This window comes from Trachypithecus francoisi, unplaced genomic scaffold (assembly GCF_009764315.1).
Source record: "Trachypithecus francoisi isolate TF-2019V2 unplaced genomic scaffold, Tfra_2.0 Lachesis_group16, whole genome shotgun sequence".
Classification (NCBI taxonomy): domain Eukaryota; kingdom Metazoa; phylum Chordata; class Mammalia; order Primates; family Cercopithecidae; genus Trachypithecus; species Trachypithecus francoisi.
Genome location: NW_022681461.1, coordinates 48,212,570 through 48,236,670, shown reverse-complemented (window position 1 = coordinate 48,236,670; position 24,101 = coordinate 48,212,570). Strand labels below are relative to the sequence as shown.

Genomic DNA, 24,101 nt, shown 5'->3' with positions numbered 1-24,101 from the left:
CCATTGTCTCAGCCCAAAATCTCCTTAAGCTGATAAGCAACTTCAGCAAAGTCTCAGGATCCAAAATTAATGTGAAAAAATCACAAGCATTCTTATACACCAGTAACAGACAAGCAGAGAGCCAAATCAGGAGTGAACTTCCATTCACAATAGCTTCAAAGAGAATAAAATACCTAGGAATCCAGCTTACAAGGGATGTAAAGGACCTCTTCAAGGAGAACTACAAACCACTGCTCAGTGAAATCAAAGAGGACACAAACAAATGGAAGAACATACCATGCTCATGGATAGGAAGAATCAATATTGTGAAAATGGCCATACTGCCCAAGGTGATTTATAGATTCAATGCCATCCCCATCAAGCTACCAATGACTTTCTTCACAGAATTGGAAAAAACGGCTTTAAAGTTCATATGGAACCAAACAAGAGCCCGCATTGCCAAGACAATCCTAAGTCAAAAGGACAAAGCTGGAGGCGTCACGCTACCTGACTTCAAACTATACTACAAGGCTACAGTAACCAAAACAGCATGGTACTGGTACCACAACAGAGATATAGACCAATGGAACAGAACAGAGTCCTCAGAAATAATACCACACATCTACAGCCATCTGATCTTTGACAAACCTGAGAGAACAAGAAATGGGGAAGGATTCCCTATTTAATAAATGGTGCTGGGAAAATTGGCTAGCCATAAGTAGAAAGCTGAAACTGGATCCTTTCCTTACCCCTTATACGGAAATTAATTCAAGATGGATAGAGACTTAAATGTTAGACCTAATACCATAAAAACCCTAGAAGAAAATCTAGGTAGTACCATTCAGGACATAGGCATGGGCAAGGACTTCATGTCTAAAACACCAAAAGCAACGGCAGCAAAAGCAAAAATTGACACATGGGATCTACTTAAACTAAAGAGCTTTTGCACAGCTAAAGAAACTACCATCAGAGTGAACAGGCAACCTACAGAATGGGAGAACATTTTTGCAACCTACTCATCTGACAAAGGGCTAATATCCAGAATCTACAAAGAACTCAAACAAATATACAAGAAAAAAACAAACAACCCCATCAAAAAGTGGGGAAAGGATATGAACAGACATTTCTCAAAAGAAGACATCCATACCGCCAACAGTCACATGAAAAAATGCTCATCATCACTCGCCATCAGAGAAATGCAAATCAAAACCACAATGAGATACCATCTCACACTAGTTAGAATGGCAATCATTAAGAAGTCAGGAAACAACAGGTGTTGGAGAGGATGTGGAGAAATAGGAACACTTTTACACTGTTGGTGGGATTGTAAACTAGTTCAACCATTATGGAAAACAGTATGGCGATTCCTCAAGGATCTAGAACTAGATGTACCATATGACCCAGCCATCCCACTACTGGGTATATACCCAAAGGATTATAAATTACTCTACTACAAAGACACATGCACACGTATGTTTATTGCGGCACTATTCACAATAGCAAAGACTTGGAATCAACCCAATGTCCATCTGTGACAGACTGGATTAAGAAAATGTGGCACATATACACCATGGAATACTATGCAGCCATCAAAAAGGATGAGTTTGCGTCCTTTGTAGGGACATGGATGCAGCTGGAAACCATCATTCTTAGCAAACTATCACAAGAAGAGAAAACCAAACACCGCATGTTCTCACTCATAGGTGGGAACTGAACAATGAGATCACTCGGACTCGGGAAGGGGAACATCACACACTGGGGCCTATCATGGGGAGGGGGGAGGAGGGAGGGATTGCATTGGGGAGTTATACATGATATAAACGTCATGCACATGTACCCTAGAACTTAAAGTATAATAAAAAATAAATAAATAAATAAATAAAACAGAAAAAAACAAAACAAAACAAAAAAAGACAGTTCTGAAGTCAAGCAGCAAATATCCATCTCCTTACATTGGTAACTATACTAAAGATATGTGATATTCATCATTCATTTCAGAGTGTTCTAGTTTGCTTAATGTTAACTCTAAGTGGTGACCATCTCAGGAATTTGAATAGTAACCTAAAGAAAAAAAGTTGGAGTTCATGCCTAGCAAGAATTTCTGTAATACTGAAATTTCACCATTATTGACAAAGTTCTCCTTGGGAAGGGCCTCACAATATGAAACATGAAAATGCCCCCCAAAAGAGTCATAAAATTCACACATGTTATTTATGTATTTCCAACTAATGTTAACATTTTTTAAACCGAATTTTACTCGAAATTTGAGAGGTTGTTTGATCCTAAAAATCTGTCTGCATTAGTGTTGGGGCTTTTAATGCTTCACATTTTATTACTTCCAGTGTCTTTCGGATAATTAATCTTGGTGTCTATTTGTTGTTTGGAACAAATGGCAGAATCCTAGCAAATGGTGGACAGTTCATAAATAAAAGATAGGGGCTGTGTAAGCTGTAAGGAAACTAGAACTTGATAAAGAAAAAAGAATTATTTTTCCCTTAAAGGATAATGGTTTTCGCTAATTCCAAATGTCAAGTGTAAAAAAATAGTCCCTCTCCTTCATTACTGAGATTCATCATCCTGACATTATTTACTAGAGGCACAGTTCATGAACTCATAGGAGGCCCCATGATGTTGGGTTCTGCTATCATACTTTTGACTACTGCTTAATTATATCGTGAGGCAAAAATATATTAAATCTTGGGCACCGAGCTTTGTCACTTTGTTTCAGTGACTTTCCAGTTCAACCACTGCTAATAAAAACAGTTAACATTTATTTTGCGCTATTTGCCAGATATTACCCCAAGTTTTTATTATACATGCATTGTAAAATATCTCAGTCATTAAAGCACACTGAAATAATGAAGCAAATATGTGTGCAACCACTAGCCATTTAAACAAATAGAAACATTTTATATTTTAAAAAATCAGTAACATATTATAGATAGGGCTAAAGTGTACTATGCATAGCATCCCAACCAATTATCTGTTCTCCTCTGCCTACAGAGGTTAGCGAACATCCCAAAGTTGAAGCATATTTTTTGCACCTGTCTTTACACATGTTTTCTATAAATGAAATCTAATAAAGGTTTATGTAACATTAAAATGAGAACAAATGATACCATATTATAAAATGGTATCCCTTCCCCTGAATATTTTATTTTTGAAATCTATCTATTTTAATACATGTAGATCTATTATTTACTTATATAGTGTTTATTGTATAAATAAGCCATAGATCATTCTCCCATTACCTTCTGATGGATATTCATGATTTCTTTCATTTTTAGGCTATAACATTCAACACTTAATTGAATGTAAGTGTAAGATCTTCTCTAAGGTAGGTTTTTAAAGGGAAATTGCTGGGATTTAGGACATGAATATATTCAACTTTACAGACTTTGCCAAGTTGTTCTTTAAAGTGGTTATACCAATTTATGCTCCCACCAGCAGTATAGGAGTGCTTCTCATAACCTTACTTTCTCACTGACAATTGCCTTTGTTGGTTCTTTCAATTTGTTGCCCATCTGATGGGTATGAAATGCTATTTCTGTTATTTTAATTCACAAATCCCTTATGATGAGTAAGGCTGAGCACCTCTTCATGTGTATTAAGCCATCCATATCTCTTTCTAATGATTCATTTTTTTCTATTGGGCTGTTCATCTTTTTTAAGAATGATCTCTAGGAGTTCTTTATTCTCTATATACTTTAAGTTCTGGGGTACATGTGCAGAAAGTGCAGATTTGTTACATAGGTATACACGTGCCATGGTTGTTTGCTGCACACATCAACCCGAAATCTACATTAGGTATTTCTTGTAATGCTTTCCCTCCCCAGCCCCCCACCCCTCAACAAGACCCCGTGTGTGATGTTTCCTTCCCTGTGTCCATGTGTTCTCATTTTCCAGCTCCCACTTATGAGTGAGAACATGCGGTCTTTGGTTTTCTGTTTTGTGTTAGTTTGGTGGGAATGATGTTTCCCACATCTACAACCATCTGATCTTTGGCAAACCTGACAAAAACAAGCAACAGGGAAAGGATTCCCTATTTAATAAATGGTGTCGGGAAAATTGGCTAGCCATATGCAGAAAGATGAAACTGGATCTCTTCCTTACACCTTATACAAAAATTAACTCAAGATGGATTAAAGACTTAAATGTAAGACCTAAAACCATAAAAACCCTAGAAGAACACCTAGGTAATACCATTCAGGACATAGGAATGGGCAAAGACTTCATGGCTAAAACACGAAAAGCAATGGCAACAAAAGCCAAAATAGACAAATGGGATCTGATTAAACTAAAGAGCTTCTGCACAGCAAAATAAACTATCATCACAACGAACAGGCAACCTACAGAATGGGAGAAAATTTTTGCAATCCATCCATCTGACAGAGGGCTAATATCCAAAATCTAGAAGTTCTTCATATATTACATAATTTTTTTTTTGCCAGTTATGTACATTGCAAAGAATATCTTCCAGCTTGTGTCTTGTCCTTTTACCTTGTTTATGGCATTTTTAGGCATATTAAATTTCTATAGCATTAAAATGTTAATATAAAGTATCAATATTTTCTTTTACAGGTTGCACTTTTTATGACCTAGTTAAGTAAATTCTTATACAAATTTGTTTTTAAGTTTTAAGGTCATGCTTTTCACACTTAGACCTTTAATCTGTCTGAAATTTGTTTTTGTGTAACCATTTATTACATCCTTTAGCAATTATTTCTAACAGCACATCTGTGATATACCAAGTTCTTTTTTACATGTGTCTATGTATAGGTTCTTTACTTATCTATATTGTTCTATTTGTCTATCTATGTTCTAATACAACACTTTTAATTCTTATAGCTTTGTAGCAAATAGAGCAATACTCATCTTTTCCTTCTTCAAAATCATTCTAGTTAAACTAGATATGTGGACTAATTTGTGGGGAAACTGGCATTCTCATGACATTAACACTTCCCATTCATGAACATTTTATATCTCTCCATTTATTAGATCCCGTAATCCTTCAGTAAACATTTATAATCTATCCTGAGGAATTTCGATAAGGTTGATGATGTATTCCTGGTATAATGAAATGGAGACACTAACACAGAAAACTGATGATCACAGTAGAGAGAAAGCCTGTCATATGTCCACCACAGTTAGATGCCCAGCTCTTCTAGAGAATCCATATGTGACCCATCCAGTCTCTCCAGGGCAGAGCATGGGCTGGCCTTTCTGAGAGCTGCCTGCTAACCAGTAGTTTACTATTTCAAACAATAAAAAATGGAAACAGTTTGCTATTTAAAACAATCCAGGCTTTTTCTTTCTCTTTCTCTTATTTAAATCTGTTTTGCCTTTCTGAGATGAAATTAATTATTGGTTCCATAGGCTTCATGTGTACACAAGTAAATAATGTGGTCTTAATTAACTTTACATCTTTGAGTTATTCATTAATACTCCATTTTGTACCTCTTTCAGACTTCAGTTTTTATAGTTTTGTTACTACTGTAAGTGGTATCTAAAATTATATTTCTCCAATATATTTTTTCCATTTTTCATTAAATAGCTCTATATTGCAAAATGGAGATATTTATTGTCTACCTCAGGTTGTTCTGAGAAATACATATACACCCCTTAGTAAAGTGCTTGGTGCACATCCGGCCTTCCCCAGCTTCCTTCTTCCTTTCCATAAAAATGTAGAAATGATTTAGAATATTAGTTTAGAATACAAAGTAAAATCAGAAAATGTGAAGTTATATGAAATATTTATGTGCGAAACTTAAAGCGTTTTATATATATATAGTTCATTACTGGTAGAGACATAATACATTAGGTAAGTCTTGTAAAATACAGGCAAATAATAACACTTAAAAACCCCACAGGGTAACAGATTTTACAAACTATGTAGGATGTTCTGATTTTTTCTTTGTAATATCATATAACTCAAAGTAGCAAATGTGCTGTAAACCAAATCTATGCTTCTTGTCTCAATGTATTTGCCCAAGGTAGAATTTTGGTAGCCAACTCAAGTTATAGTTGTGAGTATCACAAAAAAACAAACATTAAGTTGGAATGACTTACCTTTTTTAAACATCTGACCCCTCCAAAATCACTGCACTGTTCTCCTTTGCATAAAACTAGTTAAGAAAAAATATAATGGTCACTAATCAATAAAGCTTTACGAAGTTATAGGCAATTTAGAGCATGTGTATATTTGCAATTAAATGTTAGTTCATTCTTCTCTTTATTCCACAAACAGTTAGGGAAGAAGCAATTAGATCACATTTGTTCCTAAACATTGTCAGGAATGTGCTGAATGAATTCAGGTGGGAAGATGCTAATGAAAGAGTGAGTCATTCTTCAGTGACTCAAATGCTCCTGACACACTGCTACTTTCCTTGTATTTATGTCCACTAAATATTCTAAAATAGTAGCCAGTTTAGAAATATAATTAAGCAAATTAAATTATCTTCAGGTACTAGCACTTATATTCTAACATTTCATTTCCATTGACAGGAGTGGGGAGCAGGTTGGTGAGCCCCTCAAGAATACATGGAAATAGTTATATTCCATTTTACTTGAGTATGTATGTATTGGTTGAGTGAATTTTTCAGTTTGTAGAAACAATACTGCCCCACACCAGTTAACCGCCTTGCAGCCAACCAACGGAGAAAATATAATTTACTTTAAAGCAGAATCATTTTCAGTCAATTGCATTTTTTATTTCAGTTGAGTTTCAGCAAATTAACGACTTGCCCTAAAAAACAAACTCTTTACACACTGTGATTAAAGGTAGGCATTTCTGAAGATCTCCTCGTGAAAGCTCACCTCCATTCCACAAAAGACACCTCTATTTTACCACTCAACCCCCTCAACTGGTATAAATATTTAAATAACTTCTCTTTTATACTAAGGTACAATAGTGGCTTCAATAACCACTGTGTTTAAACACAAAGCTACAGGCAAATGAAGTGTGCACTAATTACACACTGAAGAAACCTCATTCTTTAACGAATTTTGTTAATTATCATCCTGTTTTTGTAGCAAGCTCACAATCAAAATCAACATGATCTGTTTCTTGACTATTTCAATAATGAATAAAAGCCTTTGACAAACATCTCATTTCTTCTCTGCAAACAATGCAAATTATATACACGCAGAATTTCAGGCGATGCTTGGAAGTTTAGCTGCCTGCTGTGGCCTCTAGACAAAAGGCTCACTTAAATAGCTTCTCAAAGTGCAGAGAATGAAATTAGCCCTCTAAGAGCAAGCTAGCTAGAAAGTTTTTCTAATGCAACGCAAAAGTTAATTCACTCCAATAGGCCCTCGTTGAGAAGGGATTGAGAAAGTGTCACTGAAAGGTCAAAATGACCACTTACTTTGGTCAAAATAAATTATGTTTTTCGGGGAAAGAGTGCCACAAATAAGCCAGGCTGTTCTGGTTTTCAAAAATTATTTACATTTTTGAAAGAAATTTTTTCTGGAAGAATTTTTAGTTAAGAAAGGGTGTGAGAGAAGAAAAGTTAAAGCCCTTAGAAGAGAATAGCAATACTTTCACCTGGAGTGAGGCATAGTGTCTCCTCGAGTTAATGCTACTTCTGTCCAATATGCTCTGTGTGCTGGGGATACATTTGTTACTTCCACAACTATCAATTTCCAGTTGGCAAACATCCCTGAATTTACATTACTTATGATAAACCTATATACTGGCTTGAAGAGACATCATGACAGATAATCCCAAATATTTTTTTTATCACCTCATTAAAAACTGAAGTCATTCATACCATGTTAACAAGAATGCTTTGCATTTAGAAGGATGTTCACATTTATAAGGCCCTTTTCATGCATATTCTGTGATGGAATTCTCACAGTGTTTTCAATATAAAATGTTAACAACAAGGCAATAGAGGATAGGCATGGTAGGTTTTCTCACCACGACTATTCTCTATTCATTTGTGATTAAACCCTCAACACAAATGAGCATTTATCACAAGCAAGTGCTGGGCTAAATCCTAGGGACCCGAGAATCAACAGAGATCCTGTCTTCAGGGAGCAGAACTGCTAATCTGGTAGGGGAGGTTTGGGTACTAGGGAAGACATACTTAAAATCAGATAGGTTTGTACAAACAGAGTATGCTGCTCAACTATTTTTCATCTCTCAACCACTTTCTTTTGTCAAGTGATTCTTGTGACCTATACCAGGAAGGTTTCTTGTTGATTCTCTCATTCTGCTGAAGAGCCTCCTCCCAATAAGACAGAAACTCATAAATAAGGGGCATGAAAGGGAATTCCACCTTTCTGGTTACTAATACGAGTAGCAACTCATGTTTGAACTCTTCCCCTAGACAAACAGAGATTATGGCGACTCATCTTCCAATGTTGATTTAGGAAATAAAGTTACACTTTCAAAGTTTTCTATCTGTCGGCCAAATGAAGCTCTCATGTATGGAGACACGCCTTCCACAGAAATTGTTAGAACTTCACACACTTATTGGGAGACTGAAGTAGCTTCTGGTAGTTGAGAAGCTTTGAAGTTTTCTTTGTTTCCCCTCTTTTTCTTGTAAAACTCCAGCTTTGTGGAGTGACTACTTGTGTTGGCAAGTAATTCCTCTTTCAGATAAAACAGGTAAAATGCCTCCACCCACCCAATTACTATGAGTAAGCTAATTATAATTATTAAAAGGTAATTATAAATTACCTTTGAGGAAATTCAACAGCATGTACAGTTTTCATTTTAATGGAAATCAATGTAATACTAGGTAGTAACACGAATGTTTATGACACCCTTTGATGCTTATCAAGTGACAAAAATTGGTTTCAGTGGAACTACTGTGACAATTCCATTATGTCCATAGTTAGTTCATATTATTCAATTTCCTTTATGGCAAAAATGATATAATAATTAGACTTGTTTATGAAGTTTTCATGTAGTATCTACAAAGCAGCACTTACCAGGACTTTGCATAAATCAAACTCAATATGAGCTAAAATATTTCGGATTTCACATCACAGCAAATGGGACAAAATTAAGATATAATTGCAAGATGTTGTTCATAAGAACGAAAACTAAAACTTAGGTGACAATGTGTAGGTCCATAGTAGATCACAAAGAAAGCTGTAAACAAACAAGGAAAATGTTTACATTACATATGCAGAGGCAGGCTCTGCATATTCAGGCTTACTGAGAAGAAAAACCCAATATATGAACCATATGAAAATGTATTATAGTACCATTGGGAGCCTCCACCGCCATTCCTGCTCATAATGGGTCCTACGCTTTGAGAAAGATGTGAATGCCCACACCAAAAATATGTAAATGACAAAAACAATAAGAAGTGGCTTGTGAATGGCGGTGAAGAGAGCCAATTTACTCAGTGTCTGAAAGAGAAGCACAGCACGTGACACAATATGCAAAAGATACGCTCTTGACAGAGGGCAGTCAGGAGGTCGGGCACAGAAGGTAGAAATAAAGTCACTTGTATGTTTGTTTTGAGGGTATTCTAAGACGTTATTTTCTGCGATCCCACCCTTTTATGTTGGATAAGAAACCCACCGACTTGTATACATGGCATCCTCTAATTCCAATATGAATACTTCTAGGCACACAAGGTCATCACTATACAGAACCACATTTAGAACTTTCACAAGTTATCTGTCCAATTCTCACGAAGAAGTCCAAATTACAAATCACAGTTCGATTTGCAAGCTGTCTCTTGACATCTCCAGTCAACTACACTATTGCTTTCATTTAAGAGCTCATTTTCTAGACTTTTTTTCCCCTAAAACCGCCACCAGAGAAACAAACTTTCATAAAACAAGTATTACTATCACTTTGAAGTAAGAATTTCTAAAAAGAAGCCAGAATTGGAAGATAGTAGAATTTCCACTGACCCGTAAAACAATCTGGACTTTACTTATAAATCTCCTTTTTCCTTTACTCATTTAAATTATTACCATTTTATGTTCAGACGTGCTGGCAAAACATCAGTATTTTAATGTGAATCCTCCACATGCAGCCCCAAACAAACTTTAACGCTTGAGTAAAATGTTTAAATCTCGCCAGACCCCGGAAAAGCCAGAAAGTTGCCCTACACAGTCTGTCCGCTGTGCTATCACTTTGCCTCCCCCTCCTCTCACAGACACAAGAAAATACCATCCAAACCTCTTCAGATTTGCTAAAACCACCACCACAAGTCAGAATCAGCCACGGAACCTCAATCTTTTCTGTGAATAAGTAGAAGAAGCGACACTGTACCGAGTCTTCAGTTTTGTGACCATTCAAGAGGTCAGACAGGAAATCTTCATGGAGGCTCTCTCTTCGAATCAGTGTAAATTCCCGCAGGAAAACAGCCCCTTGGCTTTGGTCTCCGCATACCTAGAGAGATAAGGTAGCTGAATTAAGCCTTCAGACAGAGCCTGGAGGGACTGGGCACTGTGCGATTAGTTGCAGAAAGCTCTTGGATTCATTTCAAGCCTGATTAGAGCAATCAAAAACAATGTATGCAAATACATACTAATGCAAGAACCACTAGAACATTCTGGCATGCGGCTCCTCCAATGGATGCCAAGAACGTCCCCTGCTAAGTTGATGCCTCTTAACTGATGGTTGTACAATCTCAAAATCCAGTGATTATAGGTTATCTCTGTGGCCAGGTCCAATATGGTCAGGCTCCTAAACTCACTCTATTGGGCTATCCATGGATCTGAACTCAAATGTGTCGTGGACCCACAGGGATCTATCCTTAGTCCAATAAATCCCAGCACCTAGAAGGGTCCCCATGTCCCGTTAAATATTTACTATGTAAGAAAAGCCTGCCTTGAGCCCAGAACTGACTTCCTGGGCTGTTCAAGTGCTTTAGAACCAGATGTACTTTAGCCGCTCCAGAAGGAGGTATTGGAGAACTTTCATCTAGAGCTTATCACATTCCAGGTTCTTTACAAAGGTTATCTTGTGACAGCCCCAAGAGTTGTCTGTTATCAGCCACACTTTACAAATTAGGAACTAAAGGCACAAACGGTTTCAGGAATTTGTCAAGTTAGTAAGTGCTGAAATCAGCATTCAAATACAGCATTCAAAAACCCTCATCTTTTCATTGTATCATTTGGCTTCTGAGCTATTCAAGCCTCCTCTGGTGAGAGGCAAATTGTTAAGTAACTCCTATACATTCAAGGTATAATCAATTCACCCAGGCCTCCTCCTACCTCTCTATGCCTCAGTTTACTCACCATACAACAGGAATGATAACAATGTTGCATTGTTGAGAAAACAGGAAACGACATGTAAAATGCTTAGTCTGATGCCTTTCATACAGTAAGCTTTCAGTAAATAACAGCCATTATTATTATCAAGAGCACATTCTGCCCAAGGAACAAGTAAAAATCTAAGGTTCTAGTACATGAAGTTCTTTAATCAGATTTATAATATTTATAATGAACACAGTATATCACATTGTCTTTTTAACTGTCATACATTTTGAATTTCATACCTTTTTATGGTATTGCTAATATCAGTAATGATTATGTGGATGTTTATATTAATTTATACCTTCTTGATAATAATGCATAATAAATTAGTCATTTAAAACCCTATGTCTTTCGGAAAGGGGTGTACTCTTCCATAACATATATAATGGCATCTCATCAAGATGCTTAATCCATCAAATACTTTTATATGACACCAAGACAAAAAGTCTTAATTAACTTAAAATTCTGTTGTTATACAGTATAGTCAATATGACTGATGGTGGTAAAAAGAATCTTGGCCCCCAGCACCTATACACTCTGGTGTCACACAAACTTGCTTTACATGGCCAAAAGGACTGTGCAGATGTAATTAAGACTACTAATTAGGGTTAGTAACCTGGATTATCCAGGTAGGCCCAATGTAATCATATGAGTATGTAAAAACAAAGCTTTTTCCAGGCTGAGGGAGAACAGGAAGTCAGAGATGTGGCAGAGGGGGATACCAAGGAGATTTAAAGTGTAATGAGGACTTGACTTGCCACTGCTGGCTTGAAGATGGGAGGGGCGGGGCATGCAGGAAGCATGAGAAGGAAGCTTGAAAGAGGACCCTGGTCCTAGACAAGAACTGTTATCTTCAGCCAATATCTTGATTTTAACCCAATAATACACTGACCAGAGAATCCAACCATACCTTGCCAGACTTCTGACCTACAGAAATTGTAAGATAATACTTTTGTGCTGTTTTAAGTCTTTAAATGTGTGGTAATTTGTTATGGCAGCAATAGAAAACTAATACAATCACTGAAACTCAGGGCACAATGAGGTTATCTTGTTTCTTCTTCTACACTGAGTTTCATAAGAACTAACAAATACTAAACGAGTAGTGGTATAACTTACAAAACCTGATTCATGGAAATGTAGCCTTCTAGCTAACCTAAATTACTCCTGCTACATTTAAAATTAATTTTCTCTTAGCTCTTCCCCTATCAAGGACAGTCATTCCTTCAGTCCACAGTTAAATATACTCCAAAGCCTGTCTTGACCGTGTGTAATTCCCCTGCTCAGAAGCCTTCCCCACTTCTTGCTAGGTGCATTCAAAATTCATGGACTTGCTATGCAGGTCCACTCACAGCTCTTCAAGCTCTAGGTAAGGAATGGCTGCGCTTATGCAATTGTCTTTTTCAGAAAGATCAAGAACTGGGTTTACAGTAATCCAGAATTGATGTGTTCTAATTTTGGTGTTTTTTGAAAGGACTAATGTATGTTGATCCCTGTTGAATCCCGTATTTTATGAATCATTTCTTCAAAAATCCAAGACTATTTTGAATTCTAACTCTATTATCCAAAATGGAGATCACCTTTAGTCATTCGATGCCAATTCTTAAAAAATAAAATTTGAAAAGAAGACTTAATGAACTTAGATGCATTTTCTTTGTGAAAACTTCTGTGCCTACAAAAAAAGTTTTTTTTTGTTAAACCAATTAAACAGACAAAAATGACTCAAATATCCTCCAAAAGAGGCAGTGAGATGTCAAATATAAAGACTGAACACTCACTAATGCTAATAATGAAGAATAAACAGCAAACATTTTGTCCATTTATACTTTAAGTTTTAATTATAACTGTGTATTTGTTTAAGAAACAATGTCTGCCTGCTTGTATTTCCCAAGAAATGCTTACATTTTATAAGTCTCATAATACATATCAAGATGTTCAATTTATCCAATACTTTTACGTAATATCAAGGCAAACATTCTGAACTAAACCTAAAATTCTATTTAATCCTGGCCAGGCATGGTGGCTTATGCCTATAATCCCAGCACTTTGAGAGGCTGAGGCAGGAGGAATGCTTGAGCTCAGGAATTCCAGACCAGCCCTGGGCAACTAGTGAGACCTTGTCTCTACAAAAAAAAAAAAAAATTAGCCAGGTACGGTGGTGTGTGCAGGTAGTCCCATCTACTCGGGAGGATGAGGTGGGAGGATCTCTTGAGCCTGGCAGAGAGAAGCTATAGTGAGCCATGACTGTGTCACTATACTCTGGCCTGGGCAACGGAGCTAGACCTTTCTTAAAAAAAAAAAAAAAAAAAAATTAAAAAAAAGAAATGAAGAAAATTGTATTTCCCATGCTCAGACCAGGATTCCCAATTTGGGGATTGGAAAACATGGTTACTTTACATTTGATATGTAAAAACACACCTTGCATTTTTAAGGTACTTAGCATACGATAAAAATGCATTAAAACTGGCACCCCATTGCATCTTATGGTTCAGTGGTGTTAGTTTTGCAGAGGGAAAACAGAAGCATGAGAAGCAGAGAAATTGTATGTATGGCCAATGGCCATGTTAGGATTAGAGGCCAGAGAGTCTCTCTTAAAAACTTAAATCTCTTCTGGATTCAACCCCTATTATTCACCCACAGGAATAGGGTAAGGAACACCTTCTTGTCTCATAGGATTCCCAGACTCCTAAGGATAGTTCTCCAGGACATACGAAGACTGCCTAGAATTTGTGTCCTGTGATGAAGATTGCTTCTCCTTACTGCAGTCTGATTTCCCACGTCAAACAGTGACTCCTCTTTCTGATTCTTGGCACACCAAAGCATTCCTTAGAGAACCAACCCGGGAATACGGAAACACCAGCTTCCAGAATAGAATTGTATTAGACCCAGGAAGTCATGGAAGCAATCTGTTGTTGTAGAACAAATTCTCTTCAATAGGACTGATTGATCAATCATCTAGAGATGTTTCAGAAGGACATAGGTAAATATAGGAAACTAGGGAGTCATCAAATAACTTTCTATTCTCTACTTCGTTAAGGGAAAATGAGGTAAAGGTAGTTTAAAAATAAAAACAAAAGTCACTGAATAACAAGAATCTTTTGCATTTGGCTTTGGGATGCAGTCAGAAACTCAAACTATGTCTGCAATATACATTTTATATTCTACCTCACACTCACTTCGTTCATAACCTGGCACCAACCATTCTCTTGACTGACTGATTTTCAGTGGCTCTAGAGAATACTGATTAGTATTCTGACTCATCAGCTCACAATTAACATGTTTGGTGTAAAAGACAAAAATTTCCCCTCAAATTTTCCTGCTTCTAACAAGTTTACTCTATGAGCTGTGACTGAAATTTGGAAAGTTAAAATACAGAGCAACTGGTTTGTCTTTTGGAACCTCTGCCATCATTAAAGAAGAGCCATCATTGCTATAAAAATTGTAATGTTTATGAAGGATGTTGATTATGACTAGAAATTCCATGGAGCTATAAGGTGCTTATAACTCTGGGAGAGGCAGCCATTTACTTCCAGGCTAGGAGGAAGAGCTGTGGAAATAACTCAAGTTTAAACATACAAACATGCTCTCAGATGATCAGTTTATTGTTCTTCTTTCTTCATTTAGTTTCTCTGTGAAAACTGAATCATAGCCAAGCTCATGTCTCATGGGTGGGACTTAGGTTTCAACATTACTTAGGAAGCGTAGTGCTGAAAACCACACTGTTAAAAATTTTTTTCCTACCAAAAGGACTCTGTAAAATATGTTATGCCTATATTTTGATTCATAGTTTACTGAGAATTAAGAGAGTAAAGCTATACATTCTCAGTAGATCAGAATAATAATGTAAACAATCTAAGTAACTGGCCGCTGTGTTATTTGAAGGTACACCTATATTTAAATACCAGTGGATACTGAAATGTTTGATGTCAAGGTTTTGAGTTCTTGCTTGGCACAAGTAGAACATGCAAATGTTTATTGGATAAATAGCTGAATAGAAATATTTACTGCAGCCAAAACAATCTAGCTCCAGTTTTGAGGATCACTGCTAAGTATTAGGAGGAAATGATAACTTACATGATCCAAAGAGCCCAAATCTAGTCCTGCCACCCATATCATCACTACCTAATCATGAAAACTAAAGTGTCACAGAGATCAACAGAAGGAAGGAAAATCTGGTTTCAGTGTGAAAGTATAATTAACTTCTGGTTGGAAGGACATCCACGCAAAGGACTAAAATACTGATATCCTAAGTCAGAAATGGGCATACTGCCAAATGAAATTGTACCTAAATTTTAGAAATAGATTCTAAATGAAAATAAAAACAGATCTATTCAACTTTATTATAAAGATGCCAAATGGTCTGCCATTTGGTAACAAATTGAGTTTACCAGATTTCAGTAAATTTCACTTGTGATAAACAAGGGTTCCTGTTTTTGAAAGGGAATTAACACTTTGACAGCTTGCTCCTGGTAGGACTATTCTAATGAGCTTAAATGTCAAGGTGGGGATGGGATCAAGTCCACCCTCAATGGGCCTCTTTCCATTAATCCAAAAAATCTTCATTCCTGACTGGAACATTCAAATGTAGCAAGATAGGGAAATGACTGAACAGTAACTCGATTTTAAAGGATTAGAAAAAAATCAGGAGCATACACCTCTACTAAAAAAATTTGCTCATTACAATGTAGGAGGAGAAATACTCTGGAGGTTGATAAGAATATGTACCAAAATAATGATACTCACAATATCTCCAAACTCATATTTGCCAATCAGAAGAGGCTCAATCAGCTTATCATGCATGAGTATCAACAACCCCTATCTGCAAGCAAACTCACCCAAACCTCCAGCCAGCTCTGCAATGAACCGGCCATTTATACAGAGAGCAGGAGGGCATTGTCACTGAATAAACTGCTTTCAGTGTTGAAAGGGTCCACCTTCTGTTTATCTCTGTAAGTATTTTTGGTTGTTGTGTTGGTGAGTGACTAAATATTTTTAGACAGAAACTCTGCAATGACAATACACCTATCCATATATACTGCTGTATCAGGCTTGTCTAGGGGAAGAAAAAGATTCTTGAAGTAGCTTCAGGTGTTCACAGCTAATGGCTGCCAACTCTGCAAGTTGATTCGCAGTGTTACACTCCCTGAAGGAAAGGCTAAATACGATCCCCAAAAAGCTCGTGGGGGGTGCTAATAAAAGCATTCTTATAACCGTATTTAACCCATTGACATTTATATACCTGGTGTTTGGAGCTTAAAAACATTTCAGTATTCTGTTTGTTCTTCTACCAACTTTAATTACCATTTCTAAGGATTGTAAAGATAATTGCTAAAAGGTTAGAGCTGAAAGAAGTGAGATGGAACATGCTGGTCCAGAAGTTCAGCTGGGCCTCATAATTCTTGGTACAGATGTTCCTGCTTAGTTCAGGTCTGATTTAGGGAAACAGCTATAATATGGTTTGAGGCAAGGTGACCAGATGTAGCTGAATTTAAAGATCTGTCCCAGAATGTCAATGAAAAGAAACTCTGTTACCCTAGCAAAATAGCCTTTATGGGGGCAACAAACTTATGTTTAAAGACATACCTACTTTATCATTAAAGTAGATAGATATCTATACCTTGATAAGACAGGATTCTAAAAAGAAAACAAAATTTAAAAACTATTAATAAAACTATCAAACATAAATCCCACAAACAATTTTGTAAAGCTTATTCTCACAGAGCAGTGTATAAAGAAAAACTAGCAAAAGGAATTTTATCAGAGAGCATGCACTGTGTATAATGTGGGATTGATCTATAGACAAGCTATGGCATTTCTCTAACTTGTTATGAACACAGACACTGAAATGAAAATGCTAAGAAGACATTCAGGAACCATCTTCACCAAGGTGACTTTTTGGATGAGGGGACATCACCCTCCTAGATGTAGGGCAGAGAAAACATGGGTTTTGAGACATCTTCCTTGACATATATAAGATGATAAAACAGCCCAATAAAAAAGGCAGCACCTTTCCCAAAACATAAAGCCAATTATCTTATTCCTTATTGTCCCCAAACATTTAAAAACATATTATACCCCATTCCTTTCATGAGGGGAACAGGATTCTGTTTCCAAAGAGTTCTAAATACACTCTGCTTCAGAAAGCATTGCTGATAACAGCTATGATTCATATCTACACTTAGACAATAAAATGACACACAAAACATGAAAGTTAGACTCTTCTGTACTCCACTCCTAGGTGGATGGGCACATTTTTGTCACATCTTCTAATGACAAGTCAAAATAGACATGGTCTTCAAAGTGTGTGTGTGTGTGTGTGTGTGTGTGTATGTATGTCTGTGCTTTAAATCTTACATGTAAAATACTCATTTGATGCCAAGAATTAAAAGAGAGAGTTGAACAGTTAACTGGAGGAGAATGTTAGGATGAAAAAAAGGAAGAAGAACATAAAAATGTCTACATACACATGCAGGGGTAGAAATCAACCTTTTTGGATTGTACACTTGGCAAATGTTTATATTGGTCAACATCATTATCTAGGCTTATCTAAAGTGAGTTGCTTAGGAGTTGGAAGTCAAGATACCACCCATACTTTAAATCAAGTTGAAGATAAATTGGCAAAGGAGCTTCTATCTTCACCCCTGCTTAGTTTACACTGGCTCCTTTCGTGGCCATAAAGATGAACCATCCAGATCTCCTGCCACAGAGGAGTCTGTTATCTTAACCAACAGATGGCCCTAGATGCTGTATTCTGAACCCGCTTCATTGTTTGCAATGAGGCCATGATTTCTGAGGCTGTTTCAATGACTGAGCATAGCAGAGATACTACAGCAGGTTCATTCTTGAGAGAGGCAGAGCTCTCTGAGGATGGATTCCTCTCAAAGACTCCCCAGTCTGGCCGAAACTTTCTTAGCACTAGGCTGCAGTCTGAGACTCATTTCTCAACCTTCTGTCTTCCCTCTCTCCACAGAAGACAGGCATGCATTCTGTCTGATGCACTGCAATCTGATAGCTCTTCCAGCATCCTTTGACCCCTCACCTTTTTTCCCAATAAATCTCTTGTATTCCTAATCCTATCTTGGCAGGACAAAATTCTAGGAGGACCTAAATTCATAGCATCCCTTCTTTTGACCCAAGTACTGTTGGACTAGACCTAATGTTTGCAATTTGCCATCCCTATCTGTATCAAAACAGGCCACCCAGTCTCCATGATGCCAAGGAAGTGGTGATAACTCTGTTAGGGCTCCTCTCTTCTCTCTCTCCACTGACATCTCAGTTAATGCTCTTCAGAAGGGTAGTTCAATCTTTTGGCTTCTCTAGGCCACATTGGAAGAAGAATTGTCTTGAGGCATACATAAAATACATTAGCACTAATGATAACTGATGATATTTTAAAAATCACATAATATCTCATAGTTTTGAGAAAGTTTACAAATTTGTATTGGGTCACATTCAAAGTTGTCCAGGACCACATGAGGCCCGCGGGGCAGGTTGGACAAGCTTGCTGTACAGTGTTTTGAAATAATGATCAGAACTAGTGGGTGACAGACAGCTCTGAAAGACATCATCCTCACCCAGACTGCCTCCAAGTTCACTACCATTCTAGCATTCATCTTCATCCTAGCACTAAAATGCAGATGTATTTCAGATCCTCACTATATCCAGTTAGTGCAATGATTTTAATTTCATACAAAGTCAGAGTAATAAATTAAATCATTTCATGGGCAAGCTAACTCATATTGTTTCATAAACCCTAAAGTTTCTCTTATTACTGGCTAGATGTCTCATCAGTATGTGTGAGTATGTCAAAGGAAAAAAAATAGAAGAAAAGAATTTGAACCCATACAGATTTATTTCCCCTTCAAAAACAAAATGTTCAAGGCACAACTCTACAGATAGTGAGTGCTTTGACATTATAAGTAGTGTAATTCTGCTATCCATGACTCACCACCTCCATCACTACCCCCCAGAACCCCCGCCATACACTCCATGGCCTTGTCTCTGAAAAATGTAAATACACAAAGTCAGGAGAAATGTATATCAGTATTTAAATTGTATATGTAACTTAAAGAATTTCAAATATTTACTCAGTATCTCAAGAAAATGCCCAAGAAAGGGGGAGGTTTCTACTTAATGCATAGCAAGCATTCTTCAATGTCCACTCTTTTCTTCCCACCCATTTCTGTCATTCTTGATGTACTTCACACAAATGGCAACTAGTTCTTCAAAAATTTTTTTTGTCTCTCAACTACTAAGTTATTTTTGAAATTCAGCCCATGTATTCCTTGGGGGAAGAGAATCAGAATGCTGAATATATTTATGTATTATTATTTTGGCATTGGTTTATATTAATAATATGTTGTTCCTGTTAAGGAAGCATAATCTTTGTATGGACAGGAAAGCACTGCACAGGCACATATTTGTATATGTGAAGCAGCTAAGCGGAGAGGCTAGGTGGAATAGGAAATGTCCTAAAACTGTTCAGAGAGACTCAGATGCTCCAGTGTCCCAGCTGAACCCAGCCTCTGACTGTGCCTATGGAACCACCAGATATGTGACTGAACCATCCTGAACATTCTATCCAACTAAGCTCTCCAAAGAGTGCAGCCCCAGTGGATGCCACAAGGAGCAGAAGAATCATTCAGTTGAACTCAGTCAACCCATAAATTATGGGACATAATGATAATATTGTTTTAAACCACTAAGTTTGGGTTGGTTTATTACATAACAATAGGTCAATGGAACACCATGGTAGCTTATGTTGAAGGGGGAAAGGAAAAAATTCATCTTCATAGCCAAGTTTGCTTTCAGAAGCACAAAAAAGGGGGTGCTTTTCTTATGAGGTTATCCTTATTTGTTGAAAAATGGGATTTTAAGATCATGATAGGTGCTGATCTTCAGCTGACACCAAGGAAGAAAAACAGTCTTTTAGCGGGTCCCTGTGCTTTTGTATCTGATGCTATAAATCTCAAAATTGCCTGCTGCCAGAATTTCCCTGTATGCCTCACTACTTTTGCCTTTAGGGTAGAAAACATTAAAGCCGTGTAATGATATTTCCATCTTAAGGGATGGTGTCATTCTTCACATCTCCTTCCTCAGTATAAGTGCCTATGGCTTTCTGTAAGTACTAGGTGGCTGGAAAAATTTTAGTATCATACTTTACTATTCTCTTGCTTGCCATGTTATTCTATACATGTTTTGGTAGCTGTGAAATGACATAAAGTGATTACTTCTTTATGTAATTCTAAGCATAATGACTTTATTCCTCATTCTGCATTTTAAAAGTCATCAAAGTCACTGCCTTTCACACATCCTTCAGAAGAAATGAGTTCAGGGCACTGCCAGGGGCTTCAGTCTTCACCCATTCTTCCCTGCATTGAACCAAGTACCTTTCAGCCTCAAAATGTGACCAAGAGGCTTTAAGCTCCACAGATTAGGACTACTGCTACCATGCTCACCACTCTATTTTGAAAGCCTAGTAGTGCCTGGTACAGAATTGAGTTCTAGAAATATATGAGTGGTAAATTAATGAAGGCTTTAAAAAAAAATAGTTATTAATTTTATAAATTTTAGAATTAGAGGCTTAAAAATCATCTAATCTAGCTTCTTCTGGAGCCCAGAGAGAAGTAGACCAACTTTCCCAAGAGCATATATCTAACAAGGGTCAGAGTACAGACTAAAATATAGATTTCTTGATGCCAGTCATGTCCATTTCCACTCCATGGCTCCCTATTCCCTGTTTGGGTTGTCTCTTCAAAGAGTTGGCAAGTATAGGATGTGGATGACGTGGATCATAGCTGACTGCAAGCTCAATGAATCAACAGTGAAATGTGGTTAATATAAATGTGAGCTGCTATTAAAAGTACAGTGTAGGAAACAAAATATATGACAGCTTTTTTTCTACTTCATGCTGAATAGGTCATAAACACTGTTAGGGAGTTAATTTCTAGATGCCAAACTTTAAGAAGGACAGTGGCCAAACCAACAATTTATAAAGAAAGAAAACATGACTGTGGTTATCTGGAAAGCATTTGACAATCCGTGGGATTAATCAAGGGCATTTTGCCTAAGAAGAGGAGAAGTGAGAATATGTGAGAGCTGTCTTCAAGTACTTCTAAGACAGTGTCGATTTACTGGCCTCTGTCCTACCCACTACCTTGATTTCTTTTTTGCATTCTTACTCTTTACATTCTGACTTCTGTCATCACTATTCCACTCTCCCCAAGCTCACCAAGGCTCGTCTTCCACCCACTGGCCCTCAGTCATCACCCTCTTATGATCATATCCTCTTTCTTGAAAATCTCTCCCCCTTGTTTTCTATAGTATAGGCCATTCCTTTGATTTCTCATTTGGGGGCTCCTCCTGGGCCTCCAGCCCAACAAACTAACCATAGATGATCCCAGGGCTCTGTCAATGGGCATCTTTTCTTCTATTGTTTCTTGACCTGCACTTCTTTTAAGCTCTCTGTGAGTCAACCATCTCTTTTAGTCAGATGATTCCCAAACCCATGCATGGAACCATGGCTCTTACGTGGCATGTCCGTACTTCCTGCATTCATATATTGAACTTTGCAGTGACCTATGCCTGGAATGCCCTCCCTCCTATCTCCTTATACTAAAATCTCATCAATCCTTAAAGGCTGCCTCTTCTACGCATCCTCCAAGCACCTACAATCTCCCCTCCACAGAATCCACAGAGTTCCTGCTCTTGTAGCGAGATCTGGAGTCACAGGACCTGGGTGGAAGTCCTGTCTCACCACCTCCCTGCTGTGTGCTTTGAGTAAATTACTGAAACTGAATCTTAGGTCCTTCATGTGTAAGTGAGGAAGAACAATAATACTTATCTTACAGAATAGTGGTGATAATTATGAAAAGTGATTTGTAAACTATAAAGTGCTATACAGAGTTTGGTAGTACACACCACAGATTTTTATACAGTATGAGCTAGCAGAGCATGTCTGCTCAAATTAATTAGTATTTCCACCTTGACTGACTCACTTGGCTGACAAAGCATGTGGACATTCCAATGTAAACAAGACTGGCAAGGGGATACAGGGCATTTATGTCATAATTTATTGAGCTATGACTCCTGGCACCTCATTTTTAAACAACAACAACAGAAAAGCACAGCATATTATTACTTATCTGATGGCACGTGTTTTCGTCTCTCTTGTGGCTATTTGGGAACTCGTCTTACCTTTCTTACTTTGTTATAAAGATACCAAGGCCAGGGGCCCTAACCTACTGATCATGCTGCAAGGCCAAGAGCAAGCATCTTAAAGTTAGGATGTCTACGTATTTGTTGAATTGAATGAAAATAAATTTGGCACATCTCATTCATCAAAGTGGAATTCAGCTCCTTATCTTGATAAAAATAACCATTTCAAATAATCAAATACAGTATACTGAATATGGAGTTGGCTACTTAGTAGGTAATGAAAACCTTGGCACCGAGGCATTCACACAGGAGCTGAAAAAAAAATTTAGATGAATTCTGTGAGTCTTTCCAACTCTGAGAAACTGTGAATTAGCTAAAATTATTGCTAGTATTTCCGCTGTTACTTCCCACGTCCTCTATAGTAGTAGATATAGAATAGATGTTCAGCAATTGCTGGTGTCACTGACTCCCCCCACATTACAGTTGTGTAAAGGTTTTTTGTTTGCTCTTAGCATCTTTGGAGCACTGTCTAGTTTTTAGGCACCGAAATAACAGCCTCATTGACCATGCATTAAGGCCACAGATGATGGATAATTCAAACACATTTAGATCTGTTTATTCATTAAATAGATGGACTAGGTAACACAGAAGCTACCATAACACATTTTCCAGAATCAAGAATCTGAGTTGAATGGTTTTAAATGTTACCCACATCCACTGCACTTCCTGGTTAGCTTCTTTCTTCATCTCCACCAGGTATCCCATTTCTACTAGCCCCCTCCTTTCCTTCTATACATATGTCATTGTCTCCTATTTCACAGAAAAAATGTAAGTCCTTTAGATTTGAATACCCTAAAATCACTGCCTCCCCAAACTTCCATGCCCCTGCATCATGCTTCCTTCAGTCTCTCACGGGTTAACTTGTCTTTTCTGCTGATTAAGGCAAATCTCTTCCATCTGCACTCTGAATTCCATCCACTGCTGTCCCCAAAGGGATGTCATTCCATTATTTATTACTCTCCCCCCTCCTCTATAATGTCACTCTTTCCCTCCCATTGATTCTCTTCTCTATGCTCATCTCTTCATATCTTCATATTTAAGACAGAGAGAGAGAAAGCGAGAGCAAGCCTCTTCTCCACATTGTGTTCCTGTTCCTAGTAGTCAAAGGTTTTCCTTCCTTCCACAGCCCCATTTCTAGAAAGAAGTCTTCACTATACTTCATGACTCCACAAACTCAGCAAACAGAAACTCTTTTGATGTCATCATCCAGCTAAAATTTCCCTGGCTAAAATTATCAATATCTTCCTAGATACAAACCTAATAGACATTTTCCAGTCTTCATTTTACATGCATGAATTGTGACCAGTAGGTCATCCCTATTGCTTGAAACTGTCTTCTTTCCTTTCCATGACACTATATCCTTCAGATTGTCTTCCATCTTCCCATAGTTTGGTATTCCCCTGCCCATCCCTTAAAGGCTGATGTTCTCTGGTGCTCCATCCTTATACCACTAGTATCTTATTCTACCAATTATTCCTGGAAATATTTTTCATAACCATGGAAATAGACAGCACTGATACAATGACAACTTTAAAATATAGGTACCTTTACTTCAAATTCCAGACACCTACACACCCAATTGCCTATTAAGCATTTTTAAACAAATGTCTCCCAGGCACCTCTAACTGAATAATTCAAATTGAATTTATTTCTCGTCCAGACTTTCCAAATGTGTT

At 37.4% G+C, this 24,101-nt stretch overlaps 1 protein-coding gene across 1 annotated transcript in view; it reads right to left on the bottom strand.

The window, feature by feature from the left end:
- ADAMTSL1 (ADAMTS like 1) overlaps nucleotides 1-24,101 on the bottom strand; it is a 979,130-nt gene that overhangs the window by 714,160 nt on the left and 240,869 nt on the right. The window contains exon 2 of the mRNA XM_033237422.1: nucleotides 10,223-10,342. Coding sequence (XP_033093313.1) covers nucleotides 10,223-10,342 — 120 coding nt within the window. The remainder of the gene's footprint in view (nucleotides 1-10,222; nucleotides 10,343-24,101) is intronic.